The sequence below is a fragment of the Xyrauchen texanus genome, chromosome 6 (genome assembly GCF_025860055.1).
Source record: "Xyrauchen texanus isolate HMW12.3.18 chromosome 6, RBS_HiC_50CHRs, whole genome shotgun sequence".
NCBI lineage: Eukaryota > Metazoa > Chordata > Actinopteri > Cypriniformes > Catostomidae > Xyrauchen > Xyrauchen texanus.
In genome coordinates this window covers 10,533,598-10,549,114 of record NC_068281.1, presented here as the reverse complement: position 1 = coordinate 10,549,114, position 15,517 = coordinate 10,533,598, and the positions used below count along the sequence as shown (strand labels likewise).

The 15,517-nt window shown below is 43.0% G+C and overlaps 1 protein-coding gene across 1 annotated transcript in view; it reads right to left on the bottom strand.

Moving 5' to 3' along the window:
* myo10 (myosin X) overlaps positions 1–15,517 on the bottom strand; it is an 87,882-nt gene that overhangs the window by 64,308 nt on the left and 8,057 nt on the right. Inside the window, exons 2-3 of the mRNA XM_052129042.1 lie at positions 12,832–12,930; positions 10,805–10,963 (exon numbers count right to left, since the gene is read on the bottom strand). Of these exons, the coding sequence (XP_051985002.1) occupies positions 10,805–10,963; positions 12,832–12,930 (258 nt within the window). The remainder of the gene's footprint in view (positions 1–10,804; positions 10,964–12,831; positions 12,931–15,517) is intronic.

The following is a 15,517-nucleotide window of genomic DNA, read 5'->3' as shown; positions in this document are numbered from 1 at the left end:
TTGGGTCAATGAATACTTATACCATAGTTGTTTTTGTACTCTGTATGGGGATAGATGAAAGTATCCCCCCACACACTTCATTATCATACACACAACCTTGCATATTTATCCATGAGTGGACTTCCCGTTTCTTCAATTTCAGGCACTTTAATGTCCTAGGTGCTGTGGTTTTTAAAGTCAAATACAATGGGCCTCTCTTGTGACACAACGCACACAATGCCCACATCAGTGGATTTGTCGATCTGGAGTGCAAAAAATGGGCTGAGCCTGATGCTGTCTAACACTTGCACCTTCACATTCTGTGCCATGTCAGAGATGCGCCGACCCACTGTGTTGTCAGAGAGTGGAAGCTTAGAAGCCACTGCCTCTCCTAACATCAAAGAACATAGATCTTTGGCTGCCGGCAGAATCAACGTCTCTCCGATGTTATGTGCTTTGCCCGCCTTGGCAATACACAGCGCAACGTGTTATGAAGTTTCAGTGGCCTTTACATTTAATTTGACAAATTCTCTGACAAAATTTTTATGATGTTGAAAGGCTTTTCTTTGTAAAAACTCAAAAGTTTTCCCGCTACCTCAGCATGATTGGTGTCAAGGTGGCATCAACTGATCCTGTCCATGTAAATCCTAAACTTAAATACTGCTCATCGTATCGTTGTCTTTTCGGTTTGACACCTGAAATGGAAGGATTCAAATTTGGTGGTCTCAGAAACCGCTCCATTGTAATTACAAACTAATACGTCACGTCTGCTTTATTGTCGGGCTTGACAAATATAAGAGAATCTTCACAAAAGATTCTTGATGAATATTTTTCTTTTGCCTATTATTTTCAGAACTTTATGTTTTAAATATAATATATAGTTAAACTCAATACATATACATCTAATATATATATAATTTACCCAGACTTTCAATAATAAACTTGAAAATCCATTATAACAAAACAAATTATTACATGTTAAAACCATAATACTTTAAACAAAAAATCTTCAAAAATAACATTCATCCCACTGTTGTGGTGTAATTTCCAGCCTGATCTAATGAACATTACGTGACTGTGGCTAAATATTTTCCAAAACAAAATTAAAAACAGTTTCCCAGTGAAATGTTGGGGGTGCCAAAAGCGAGTAAAATGGTGTCAAATCAGACGTGGTTTTTAAGATGGATATAAAATAAGTAAAATTAATTTTAATGAGTAAAATGTACCTCTCTAACCAAAAATTTAACCTAACCCTAACCAGTAGTGTTCTAAAATCAAATGAGAGGTAAACAAAACAGACATCCTGAACTTAAACCAACAATTAAACGTAACCGATAGGGTCCAAAAAAAAGAAAAAAAATGAAAAGAAGATTTTCTTAAGCAAACAAGTCTTTCTGTATCGCTTCTATTAAACGTTTGTCACACGTGTCAGCTTGCATGTTTAGCTGGGCTCGAACCACGGTCTTCAGCACCAAAGTCCAACAGTCTATCAGGTGAGCTCTGGCGGAAGCTAATCACATTGAAATAAGTAGATAAATGTAGGTGGGTCTGTAATGCAAATGTTAAAATAAAACAGTTTGTGAGTAATAGTGAAAAAAACTGTTTCTAAAATCACAATTAGCCATTGTAGTCATCATTTGTGTGAAAGTGAATAAAACACTGTAACGAACCCCGCTCCTCTAGTTCGCTCCGCTTCCTCGAGCTCACACGCTCGCTCCCAATCACCCCCCTCGGGCTCTCATGCTCGCTCCCAATCACCAGAGTATTAGTTTCACCTGCACTCGTCCCAATCACTAGGTTATTCGTTTCACCTGCACCGTTCGTTTTTTCCCCTATATATATCACAACCCTTTCGTTTCACTCTTGTTGGTTATTGTTTAGTTTACCCCTTCGCTTTGCCAGCTCTAGTGTTCCCCTAGCTCCCCTGTCTATTCAACTAGCTTGTCTTATTCTACTTACCTGTTATACTGATTCTGATTTCCCCGACTTCAACCTTACGCTTTCCTCGACCACTCTTCTGTAGATTCGCCCCTTTGCCATATCCTGATTCCCCGGCTTCGACCTATCGCTCCCCATTACTACTCTTCTCTGGATTTGCCCTTTTGTACTTTTGCCTGCTCTTTAATAAAAGCAGTTTTCTTTTACATTGTGACTGTCTCTTCTTGTGCGGGTTACAGAATAACCAACCATACAGAAGACAGTCACAATGGAAGCCACTGAGGATTTCCGCAGCTCGCTAGAGCGGATTTGCACGGCGCTTTCTGCCCAAGGATCTACGGTTGGGAAACACGACCAGGCACTCACGGCTCAGGGACAGCAAATACAAGAAATACTGCATACGGTACGTACTATTTCCGATCAGTTTTTACCAGTTCCCCCTGTGTCTGTCCCTGTGCCCGTTGATGTTCCCACCGCATTTCCCAGTGCCGCGAGCTTTCAACCCCCCGAGCGGTTTGACGGTTCGTGGGAAGCTTGTCAGGGGTTTTTAATGCAATGCACTGTTTATATGACATACCACCCCCTTTTGCGCTCTGACAGTGAGAGAGTACATTTTGTTATCTCCCTGCTCTCGGGCAAGGCACAGCAATGGGCCACTGCATTATGGACCGCCGACAGCCCCCTTTTGATGTAGTATGATCAGTTTTGTCACCAGATTGCCGTGGTTTTTAATCACCCGGCAGCTGGCAGAGATGTAGGCAGCCGCCTCGTGTTTTTAAAACAGGCGTCACGCACAGCCGCTGCCTACGCACTAGATTTCCGCACTCTTGCCGCGGGTAGCGGGTGGAGCGACCCCACTTTGTTGACGGTCTACCGCCTGGGTTTGAATGACCAGCTCCAAATGGAATTGGCATGCCGAGGAGAATCGCTGGCACTGGAGGACTATATTCAGCTCTCCATCACTGTGGATAACCTGCTTCGGGACTGTGCTTGTCGGAGCCCCTCTGTCGTCCATGAGCCTTCTACGGGTCTCAACCCGCCCAAACTCGTTACTCCCGAGCGCTCTTCCACATCCGAGCCCATGCAACTTGGTCGCGCTCCACTAACCCAGGGAGAACGAGCTAGACGGTTGACACAGAGCCTCTGTCTATACTGTGGCACCTCGGGTCACCGAATTGACTCATGCCCAGCCGGTCCCCGGCGTTCCCTCTCCAAAAGTCAGGTGAGAACATCTGTCTTTCTCAACGTTACCCAGAAACAAGTCTGCCTCCCAGTAATGTTGAGTTTTAACAATGTCTCTTTTTCTACCCCAGCCCTAGTGGATTCCGGGGCAGCGGGAAATTTTTTAGACGATGGCTTGGTCCAGAAACTATCCATCCCACTCAGTCCGGTCGTGCCACCTCTCAGAGTTAACTCTCTAGATGGGGCACCTCTCGGATCGGGTCTCATTTCCTTCCGGACCATGCCATTGTCCCTCCAAGTGGGCTTGTTTCACACGGAGCTCATCCAGTTTTTTATAGTGCACTCACCCAGAGACCCTGTGGTTTTAGGCCACCCCTGGTTAGCGCTTCATGACCCCCACATTTCCTGGCGCACGGGGGAGCTGTTGCGCTGGACCAACCACTGTTTATCACACTGTATTTCCCTTCCGGTGTCCTCCACCTCCGTAGAGAGCCCCGAAGTGAGATCCCCTGTCGCCATCCCTCCTGAGTACTCTTCCTACGCTGATGTGTTCGAGAAGACCCAGGTTAGTCTTCCCCCCCATCGTAGCGTGGACTGCGCCATCGATCTCCTTCCGGGGTCCCCACTCCCCAAGAGCCGAGTGTACCCCTTAACATTACCCAAAACCAAGGCCATGGAGGACTACATTGACGAGGCACTCAGTCTAGGCATCATCCGGCCGTCCACCTCCCCAGTGGCCTCCGGCTTCTTTTTCGTGGGCAAAAAGGACGGCGGGCTTCGCCCCTGCATCGATTACCGGGCCCTAAATAAGGCCACGGTGAAGTTCGCATACCCCCTACCTCTCAACCAACCGTCCCTCGAGCAGGTCAGTAAGGCGAAGATCTTCACCAAGCTCGACCTCAGGAGTGCGTACAACCTTGTACGCATCCGCAAGGGGGACGAATGGAAGACTGCGTTCATCACCACCAGGGGGCACTACGAGTATTTGGTGATGCCGTACGGCCTCGCCAACTCCCCTTCAGTGTTCCAGTCGTTTATGAACGACGTCTTCCGAGACATGCTGGACCTCTTCCTCGTCGTCTACATAGACGACCTTTTAATTTACTCCGCCACACTCTCTGAACACACCATCCACATCTCTAAGGTGTTACAGAGACTGCGAGAGCACGACCTGTTCGTAAAGGCAGAGAAGTGTGCCTTTCACCGCCCCTCCGTCTCCTTCTTGGGCTACGTCCTGTCTGCGGGAACAATGGAGATGGAGACCGACAAAGTCGCCGCAGTCCTATCCTGGCCCGAGCCTAGTACGCTCAAGGAGCTCCAACAGTTCCTGGGTTTCGACAATTATTACCGCCGTTTCATTAGAGACTTCGGCAAGATCGCCGCGCCCCTCACGTCTCTCACACGAGGCAACCCGAAGTTCCTCACCTGGAACGCACCCGCCCAGCAGGCCTTCCAGGCCCTAAAGGAGGCCTTCATGACCTCCCCAGTCCTTCGGCAGCCCGACCCCACTCTCCCGTTCGTGGTAGAGGTAGATGCCTCAGAGGTAGGGGTGGGAGCTGTACTCTCCCAACCACACGGGACACCCGCTAAACTATACCCATGTGCGTTCTACTCCCATAAGCTGTCCTCCCCTGAACAGAACTACGACGTCGGGAATAGAGAGCTGCTGGCCATCAAGCTGGCCCTAGAGGAATGGCGCCATTGGCTGGAGGGCTCTAGGTTCCCCTTTGTCGTTTTCACCGACCACAAGAACCTAGAGTACCTCCGCGCAGCCAAGAGGTTGAACCCTCGACAGGCCAGGTGGGCGATGTTCTTCACCCGGTTTAACTTTTCCGTTACTTTTCGTCCGGGCTCCCAGAACCTCAAGGCGGACGCACTCTCTCGCCTTTTCAACCATGGCTCGGAATCTCCTGAGTCGGAGACAATTCTCCCCACGTCGTGCGTCGTCGCACCCGTTCGGTGGGAACTGACGGAGGCCATCCTGCAGGCTCAAGGCGACGAGCCCGCACCTCCTCAAACCCCCCCCCCAACAAGATGTATGTCCCCACCATTATTCGCCCTCAGCTGATGCAGTGGGTTCATACTTCCCTTTGTTCTGGCCACCCGGGGATTACCCGTTCTACCGAGCTACTCGCTAGGAGATATTGGTGGCCCTCACTCAAGGACGACGTCCACGACTACATCCTCTCGTGTCCGGTCTGTGCCCAGTCCAAAACACCTCGTCACCTTCCCGCAGGACTCCTCCAACCGTTACCTATCCCTGACCGACCATGGTCCCACATCGCCATGGACTTTATTACCGACTTGCCCCCCTCCGACGGCCGGACCGAGATCCTTGTGGTAATAGACCGTTTCTCCAAAATGTGCCGCCTGATTCCCCTACCCGGGTTACCCAACGCGACACAACTGGCCGACCACATGATCACCCACATCTTCCGAAACTTCGGTATTCCCGAGGAGATCACTTCGGATCGGGGTACCCAGTTCACGTCTCGCTTCTGGCGGGCCTTCAGTGACAGACTGGGTATCCAACTCAACTTCTCCTCGGGATACCACCCCCAGACCAATGGCCAGACCGAGCGTCTCAACCAGGAGATTGGCAGGTACCTGCGAGCCTACTGCGCCCAGACCCAAGGCAGCTGGCACACCTATCTCCCCTGGGCCGAATACCCCCAGAACAGCCTGGTCAGCTCTTCTACTGGTCTTACCCCTTTCCAGTGCGTCCTGGGCTACCAACCACCGCTTTTCCCGTGGGAAGCGGATCCCAGTGACGTTCCGGCGGTGGATGCCTGGGCCCGAAGATGTGCCCAGGTCTGGAGAGCCACCCATGACCGGATTCAACGCTCCACCCAGACCCAGAAGGCTAAGGCAGACCGCCGACGCCGTCCTGCACCCCTGTTCCATCCGGGCCAAAGGGTTTGGCTCTCGACCCGAGACATCCGCCTCCGTCTCCCGTGTAAGAAGCTAAGCCCCAAGTATGTCGGCCCTTTTAAAATTATTAAACGTATTAACCCAGTCACTTACCAATTACTTTTGCCACCCCGCTACAAAATTTGTCCTGTGTTTCATGTTTCCCTTTTGAAGCCCGTGTTCTATAGCCCCATGTTCCCGCCCATGGCAGCCCAAACACCCCCTCCACCACTCGATGTCGGAGGTCAACCCGCCTATATGGTCCGGGCCTTGCTAGACTCCCGACGTCGGGGGGGCGAGCTGCAGTATCTGGTCGACTGGGAGGGCTACGGACCTGAGGAACAGTCGTGGGTACGGTCGAGAGATGTCCTGGATCAAGCTCTCAAGCTAGACTACCATCACCAGCATCCCGATCGTCCCGCACCGCTTCCCAGAGGTTGCGCTCCTCGCAACCGAGCGCGGCCGTCCGGAGCCGTCCGTAGCAGAGGGGGGAGTACTGTAACGAACCCCGCTCCTCTAGTTCGCTCCGCTTCCTCGAGCTCACACGCTCGCTCCCGATCACCCCCCTCGGGCTCTCACGCTCGCTCCCAATCACCAGAGTATTAGTTTCACCCACACTCGTCCCAATCACTAGGTTATTCGTTTCACCTGCACCGCTTGTTTTTTCCCCTATATATATCACAACCCTTTCGTTTCACTCTTGTTGGTTATTGTTTAGTTTACCCCTTCGCTTTGCCAGCTCTAGTGTTCCCCTAGCTCCCCTGTCTATTCAACTAACTTGTCTTATTCTACTTACCTGTTATACTGATTCTGATTTCCCCGACTTCGACCTTACGCTTTCCTCGACCACTCTTCTGTAGATTCGCCCCTTTGCCATATCCTGATTCCCCGGCTTCGACCTATCGCTCCCCATTACTACTCTTCTCTGGATTTGCCCTTTTGTACTTTTGCCTGCTCTTTAATAAAAGCAGTTTTCTTTTACATTGTGACTGTCTCTTCTTGTGCGGGTTACAAACACACAGTTGTTGTAGCACCTCTAGTGTTAATTTCAACAGGAAACTGCAGCAAAATGTATAACACATATAACAATGTTAATTCTATGAGACTACGATGGTCATTTACACCACTCAACAATTTGGCCTCTAATATATATTTTTTTTTTTCAAAAGTTAGCATACTTGTTACTTGTTAACATGTCACAAAATATTGTAAGTGAAGAGCATGCTTGAGATTAAATATGGGGCAGAATATATTTATTGGGCATCATTGCTAATAAAGCAAAATATTTGCCAAATTATGCCAAAAATTTGAAAATGTAAGATACATAAACTGTTAACTATGAAATTAGCCTCAGCAAAACAAGGGAGTTGGACATTTAATTCCAATGAAATTGTAATTTTATATCAACATAATTTCCACCACGGAATTCTATTAAACACACAAAGATTTTGAGATGTGGTGGGATTTTTGTTTCTCGACTTTCAGAAAAATATTAGATAAATCTACTGTGATGCATATACATACACTGCTGGACATTGTTAGGAGACAAATAAAAAAAAGCTTGTAAGAGTATGAAAAATGTTTTAACGTGACTTTTTCTAGAAATCCATAGTGCTAAAAGTGACCGAAGTTGAATAAAGACCCACATATCTTTCTTAATAAAACCTAATTATAACCTATTTATACATTTAACTTTTTTTGGCATTTTCAGATATGAATTAAGACACTGTTTATTCCTTTTATGGACCTTTCTTCCTTGTGGGGATGCCCCCAACAACGCGGTGTGGGAAACAGCTTTAGTCATGTCGAAACAAGCGCTGTGTATTTTCTCATGAGAAGTGAAAGTAACTCTGACGTTATTCTGATAAACATCACATACCTGCAGAACACACCCACCTGCTCAAACTCACACACAAACTGAACCAATCACGCAGCTTCATGGTACAAACAATCAGACAGCCAGACAGTGTTCGTGTGCATAAGACAGAGAGAAAGAGGTGATTCATGTATTACATATGGCACTGATACTTATGTACCCAATGAGCAAATATAGACATTCAGTTTCATTCACTAACGCTTGGAAAACACAAGACAAACTAGAGCCTTTTTAAGAGGAGATTGTGAAGAGCAATACAGAGCCTCAGACTTTGGTCGTTCAGCTTTCTCTGTAAGAGCTGTCAATACTGGAATACTTTACCAGCAAACATAAGACAATGTCCTACTCTTGGACAATTTAAGTTACATCTGAAAATATGGTTAAAGACAAGACAAATTTGCAAACATTGAATAATTTGTAATCCGGTAATTTGTAATCATAATTTTACTGTAATTTATTATTGTTATTAGTACTATATTTTACATTGGCTGTTATGTTTTTGTCTACTGTCTATTGACTAATGTTTTAATGATGCTTTTGTAATTAATTTTATCTCCCCAGGGACAGCTAATACTGGGGCAGTCATCGACTGTCCATTGTCCCTGTTAAATAAACTACCAAATAAATAATAATAATTTAAACATGTATTAAAAAAAAACGTGTGTACTTTACATTCATATTTCAACATACAATCTGTGTGCGAACATTTTCACAAAGAAAGCATAATTCATCAGTAAGCAATTTTTCTGAATTTAGCAACTAAAAAAAACAAAACAATCACATCATAAATATATACACTCACTGGCCACTTTATTAGGTAAAGCTGTACATCTACTTATTCATGCGATTATCTAATCAGTCAATCGTATGGCAGAAGAGTACTGTATAAGATCATGCAGATATGGATCAGTAGCTTCAGTTTTTGTTCACATCAACCATCAGAGTAGCGAAAAATTTGATCTCATTAATTTAGACCGTGGCATGATTGTTGGTGCCAGACAGGCTGGATTGAATATTTCTGTAAATGCTGATCTCCAGAGATTTTCACACACATCAGTCTCTAGAGTGTAAAGAGAATGGAATGAAAAACAAAAAAGTACCAGTGAGTGGCAGTTCTGTGGGCAAAAAATGCCTTGTGGTCAACGGTGAATGGCCAGACTGGTTCAAGCTGACAGAAAGGCTACAGTAACTAGAAAGTTAGAAAATTTGATTTTTCCCCAAGAGTTGATGGTGTGAGTCTACACAACCCCATTACTACGTGAAAAAGCAAGTGAGGTGTTTGGCAACTCTATAACCTGTAAATCTACTTTGCTGACTAATTACACTTAGACATCAACACCATGGAAATCTATATGGAATATGCTAGACCAGAAGATCAAATACAAACTTTTCTTCTAATCTTTTTCTCAAGTGTGGAACACACATAATTTCCTTCCCCGTGCGTGTTGCCTCTCTCCCTCGTGATATACACAAGGGTTCAAATAAAGCCAGATTAGGCTAAATAGAGTTCCAGGCGAGGTTATTTTAACAACAGCAGCGGAGACACAGTGAGCAGCAATGTAGATGGAGACTAGCATCTTTCGCTAAAACACACTGCAGAAAATGAGAATAAAGCAAAGTGAAACTATTTTAATCTGTCTGATAAATAACGGTTCAGCTAAAGCAGGTTTATGACGGCAATTTCACCTTTTTAGACACCATAGAAATTCTTTCCATCTAAATTTAGCTTTATTAATCAGCATGTTACAGGCCTTTCAAGACAAGCAGTTTTTTTTCCAGAGATGTCATCAACGCTAGTATTATTAGTTAAAACGTGATTAGGTACAACTGCCGTCCATCACTCTAAACTCAGTCCATGTACGCCTACGAGAGCCCCTGCGAAAACTTTGCCTTCGGAATGATCAAGTCAAGTGTTTGTATAAAAAATTTTGAGACAGAATTACACAACAAAAATAATCTATAAAACAAACTCCAGCAAATAGGCGGAATAAAAACAAATAACTTGTAGATTCATCAACATAACTGTCACGAAGGTGTGCTCCTCCACAAAATAAACTCTAGCCACTAGGCGGAACCAGCACAAAAAGAAGGGAAAAAAGGTGCTAATTTTCCTCGGACAGTTAAACGAATGTTCAGTGAGCTGGCCCATTTGGCTGCCACATGAGTGCGCAGAGCACGCCGTTCACACATCCGAACCTCGCACAGCATCACATGACTCTGCTCTGTTCATGTATTAATTGGACTTGATCTGAGACAATTGAGACTTCAGAGCAGTGGTCTTGTTTTGAGAAGCAGCACCAGCATATGAAATCTAGAACTAGACTAACTGCTTTTGGCACAGATCACATCCCTGTTGCAAACAGTTGAAACAGCCCTGTGACAGGGCGGGGTCCAGGTCGTGATTCTACACACCCGGTCCCTTATCAGGCTAGTCAAGCCTCCGAGAGGGATAAAGGACGACTGGACCCCAGTCGCAACAGAGAGAGAGAGAGAGAGAGAGAGAGAATTTACGGGCAGCGGCCCCATGTGTGTTTGTGTGTGTGTCTTTTTATTTAATTAAATATCATTTATATTGTCAAGCCTGTTCTCGCCTCCTCCTTGCCCATCATTAATTCCTTTACAAGTCCCAAAGCAGAACAAAACACAGTACACTTTTGTGTTATACTGTTGTGTGGATGGGCACAAAGAGGCAAGGGAAGAAAGAGTAGAGAAAGAGAGGATATGTAATTAAGCATTTATTTTACTTTTACACATTATATAATGTGCAATCCAGCCACAAAGCCATCCAGCCACTTGCACATCAACCCTGTATCCTCAGTAACTACGGCTTACATTATGGCTTCAATGGCTCCAGATATCACTCTGTGTGTTGTGTGTGTCTGTGTGCTTTGGGGGTGTTTGGCATGTGTGTTTGCTCACATATATGCTCTTCTGTGTGTAGCGCAGGTGCAGGTTGTGCAGAATGGCCCCATCGTGCAGGTCCTGTAGGGTTGCCATGTCCTCGACCCCAGTGATACTGCTGCTGTGCATGGGGTACACTCTCTGCCTGCTCACCGCATTCTGTTTATAGGTGTACACCTGCAACTCACATTTACAACACATATAAATATTAAAGTATGTTCTCTTTTATTTGAGTATTTGTGTATATGTGTGTGTAATAACAGATTATTATTTAACCACAATCCCAATAATAACCAGAGTTTTTTTTAGATTTGTTGCACAACATGGGACTTTTAACTAAAAACAAGACTGAAACATTTTGAAAAGTCAGAGACCTGGCTCCAAAACAATACTCTATAATTAAGCTTTTTATAGCCTATACATTCACCACTTTAAGAGTTATTTAATATAGGAATAAGGTTTATTATTATTCACAAGATATGAAGTTGGAGACACAATGTGTGTGCCTCGCTTCAATTTAGATAAAAATATGGATCCTCCGCTGGCCATAGAGGAACACAAAGGAATCATAATAAAATAAAGAATTTATAATAATAAAAACATATTTCCATATATTTTTGCTGAAAAATATAAAAGCAAATTTTCAGTTTGATTAAAGTTTTGTTGTTTGTTACTCTGGTTTCCGAATCCTCCTTTCCTGAACTGTCACATTATTATATTTCATATATAATTTTTTTAAATTTTTTATTGTTTAATTGCATAATTTGTACAATTTACAAGTATTTATACTGATTTGTTGAACACGTGCTAAAACTGGTACTGTCTCATTAACAAGTGTCTGTAGATGTACACGTTAACGAGAGAGACTCGAATGGCCTTACATCATCTCTGCTATGCATTATTAGAATACAATTTTTTTTTTATTAACAATTGACTATAAAGAACAAAAAGGGCATTAAAAGAGACATTATTCAATGACAAAACGGTTGAGTGGATCTCGTCTTTGGAATCGCATTACATGGAACAGCTTATACTCTGAACACGCAGTGAAAGGATCTCGCTGCTGAATAGTCCACCACTACACTACACAATTACTGGAGAATTAAAAATGAACATATTCCAGTCAGTTGCCAAATATATACATTTGGTTGCAAATGCGAGTGATTTCTTCTCATTGTTGAGGAGGGTTCGCATAGAGTAAAAGACTGATCTTGGATTTAAGAATCAAGATCATTCACGATGTATCGAAAAATCCATATTTTTACCCACCCCTATTCAAAAAGCAACTATCGGCAATGATTAATCAGTAAAACCCATATATCGGTCTGCCTCTAGTGACCAATGTTAGCAACTAAATGTAACATGATTGTCATTGAATGCCAACAATACAATTTTAACCACGTTGTTTGGTGGCTGCTTACTCCCTGGACGCCTGGAACTAATGACAATTAAAGTGTTTCGATTTCCAAAAACCCAAACACAAATGGATACATGGACTAAAGCAGTGAAGTGAGATGGCTAAACACCGCAAACTGCCACGATCCAACGAGTACACATACAAATTATTTTACAAATAAATAGCTACAGTAGAGTAACATGATTCTATGAGACCAGGCTGTTATGGTGTATAGTCATCTATGAAGAATGCTCAGGCTTGCATACAGAGGGCCCTATACTGGCACTTTAAGCCAGAAACAGTAGCTAGAGACATGAGCGAGAAACATGCTCAACTGAGAAGAAACAGACTCAAATAATGCAAGAAACAGACATGAACCGATTAAAGCATGAACGCTACTAGTGTGTCTATATTTTGCATCAGTTCACATGCTGGCTTCATTGAGTTTGTAGGCCAGATTTTCTCCATGTACCTGATAGTCTCTATGACAACAAAACGTCTGCTTGCCTCTTTACACACAGAGAAATGTGTGTTTGTGTAAAATGAGAGCACGCCACCTGTTCAGCAGTGCGAATTGATCTGAGGTGCACAGAGCAGATGTTAAGCTACAATTCCTGTGTAATGCACACACCACCCAGACATTTCTTACCTGTCCATAGTCAGTGTTAAAGACCACCACTCCACCAGAGCACGAGTCCACAGTACTGGGCACATAATGATCCTCCACCCAGAGCCACACACGACAACCCTGCCAAACACAAACACTTGTTATTAATATACTGAACTATAGTACAAACAATAACACATAAGCAACTGTTTTGTAATCCATGCATTATTTTGCTATTCTGTATTGTGATTTTTAGAATGACAGTGTCTGGAACATTTTTGAATTTATCACATTAAACTTGTTATCACAATAAAGGACCTGTTTGAGAATCAGAATAAGAAAGAGCTTTATTGCAAAGTATGCTTACACATACATGGAATTTGTCTTGGTGACAGAAGCTTCCAGTGCACAATCAATACAACAACAAAATAGAGATAAATAGAATAAAAATAAAAAGTGAATAGAAAATATTAGTATATATAGACATACACAATAAGACAAAATATAAAAAAGAAAAGATTCTCTGGAATGTGCTGCCAAATGTCCAGCAGTTTGTCCCTTGTAAAACTGATTGGAATAAAATTACTATACACAAGACAAACAAACAAAAACAACAAAAGAATTGGAGAGCTCCACATTTATGCTGCCATCCACGGCACCATCTTGAGAAGAATCCATAGAACAGCCAATAGGACAGAAAAAAAAGGATTTCATTAATAAGTTTCTCAGTTGTTTGAAAGAACAACCTCTGAAGCGGGTATTCTCATCAGTAATGTTTGTATATTAGGTTTAAAATAAAAAAAATCTAATAAAAAAGGAATATTTTTAGCTGAAACTCATTAAAGGGATAGTTCACCCAAAACATTGAAATTCTCTCATCATTCACTCTTATGCCATCCCTGATGTGTATGAATTTCTTTCAGTGTATGAATTTCACTCAAATTAAGATTTTTAGAAGAATTTCTCAGCTCCTTTGGGCCATACAATGCCAATGAATAGGTGCCAAAAATGTTGATGGTCCAAAAAGCACATAAAGTAATCCATATCACTCCAGAAGTTAAATCCATGTCTTCAGATACCTATCATATCAGTGATATGATAGGTGTGGGTGAGAAACAGATCAATACTTCAGTCATTTTTTGCTAGGAATTCTTCTACCTGCCCAGTAGGGGGTGGTATGCATGTGAATCACCAAAAACACAAGAAGAAGATTGTGAAGATTATCTGTTTCTCACCCACACCCATCATATTGCTTCTGAAGACATTGGTTTAACCACTGGATTATGGATTACTTTTATGCTGATTTATGTGACTTTTTTTATCTTAAAATATTGCCACCCATTCACTTGCATTGTATGGACCTACAGAGCAGAGTCATTATTCTAAAATTCTTCATAAAGGTCAGCAGATGAAAGAAAGTCATACACATCTGGGATAGCATTAGGGTGAGTACATGATGAGAGAATTTAGATTTTTGGGTGATCTATTCCTCTTACACACATGTAAAAACTGAATAGCGCACAGACTGATGGCAAAAACACGTGGTGATCTGAACATGCATGAATGGCTGTGAGGCCCCACTGAAGCATGCAGAAATGAACTTTAACCCCATTCCCCACTTCCAGTTGGATACACACATATAGACATGCATGCATTGACACACACACTGTCTGCACTGCATTATACTACAGTATTGTTTTAAGTCCAGTCCCACATTGCATTGTGGGTATTGTAGTGGGTCATAGCCTGCTATGTGCACATGTACAATATGAAAACTTCTGTTTGCACTGATGCAATCAGAATAGAATCTAGACAGCGTAATTAAAAAAAATAAATAAATGCACAGCCATAAATATTATCATGTTTGGTCTCCAAATGTCAAAACAAGAAAGTTTTAATCCAAACTATGGAATGCATATATTTGAAAAAGTAATTGAAAGCCAGCCTTTAAGAATTAGCCTTAAGTAACTAGTTAGTAACCCTTACAAATTCACAATAAGTAACCTGTTACTCCACTTGTGTCCTCAACTCAGCTTCTCTTTGTTTACCTCTCTTAACCATTCATTCATGCTGTGGCATAAACTCAACAGCCCTTCATAAGAGTTGTTACTCTGAACAGCGGAAACACAAAGACACACACACAGCTGTTGAATGATCAGAATTAGCTGTTATAGAACAGCTGTGCAGCTGGACACACACAATCACACACTTTCTCTCAACAGACAGCCTCTGTACTGTGTGTGTGTGTGTGTGTTAGCTTTCCTTATTCTGACAGAGTGTGAGAGCAGGACCCAGCACAGAGGAATATCTCTAATTTCAGCAGCAGTTAATATTTTGACTCTGCTGAAAACCATGTAAAACAGGGCTGCAACAATTAATTGATAATAAATAACTGAAATAGTTTCAAAGCAAATGCCATTTGTGGTAGCTTTTTTGGAGATCAAAACACTTTAACTTCTTTAGTTCCAGGTTCCATTATCCAGCCACAGAACAATATGGTCCACATTTTAATAACGGTATCTCACAACAATCGTGTAAATGTTAGTAACAATAATCATGTTAATGTCACTATAAATGAACCGCCTCCTGGTGTTGGTTTGAATGAGGATGATAGCTAGTAGGAAATGAAATGAAGGGACAAAGATGTCACTTCCTTAAACCGACAAATAGTCCTTGAAATGGTATACAGGCTAATTTGTGATTTTCTTTTACCCTGTGTAACGGAGCT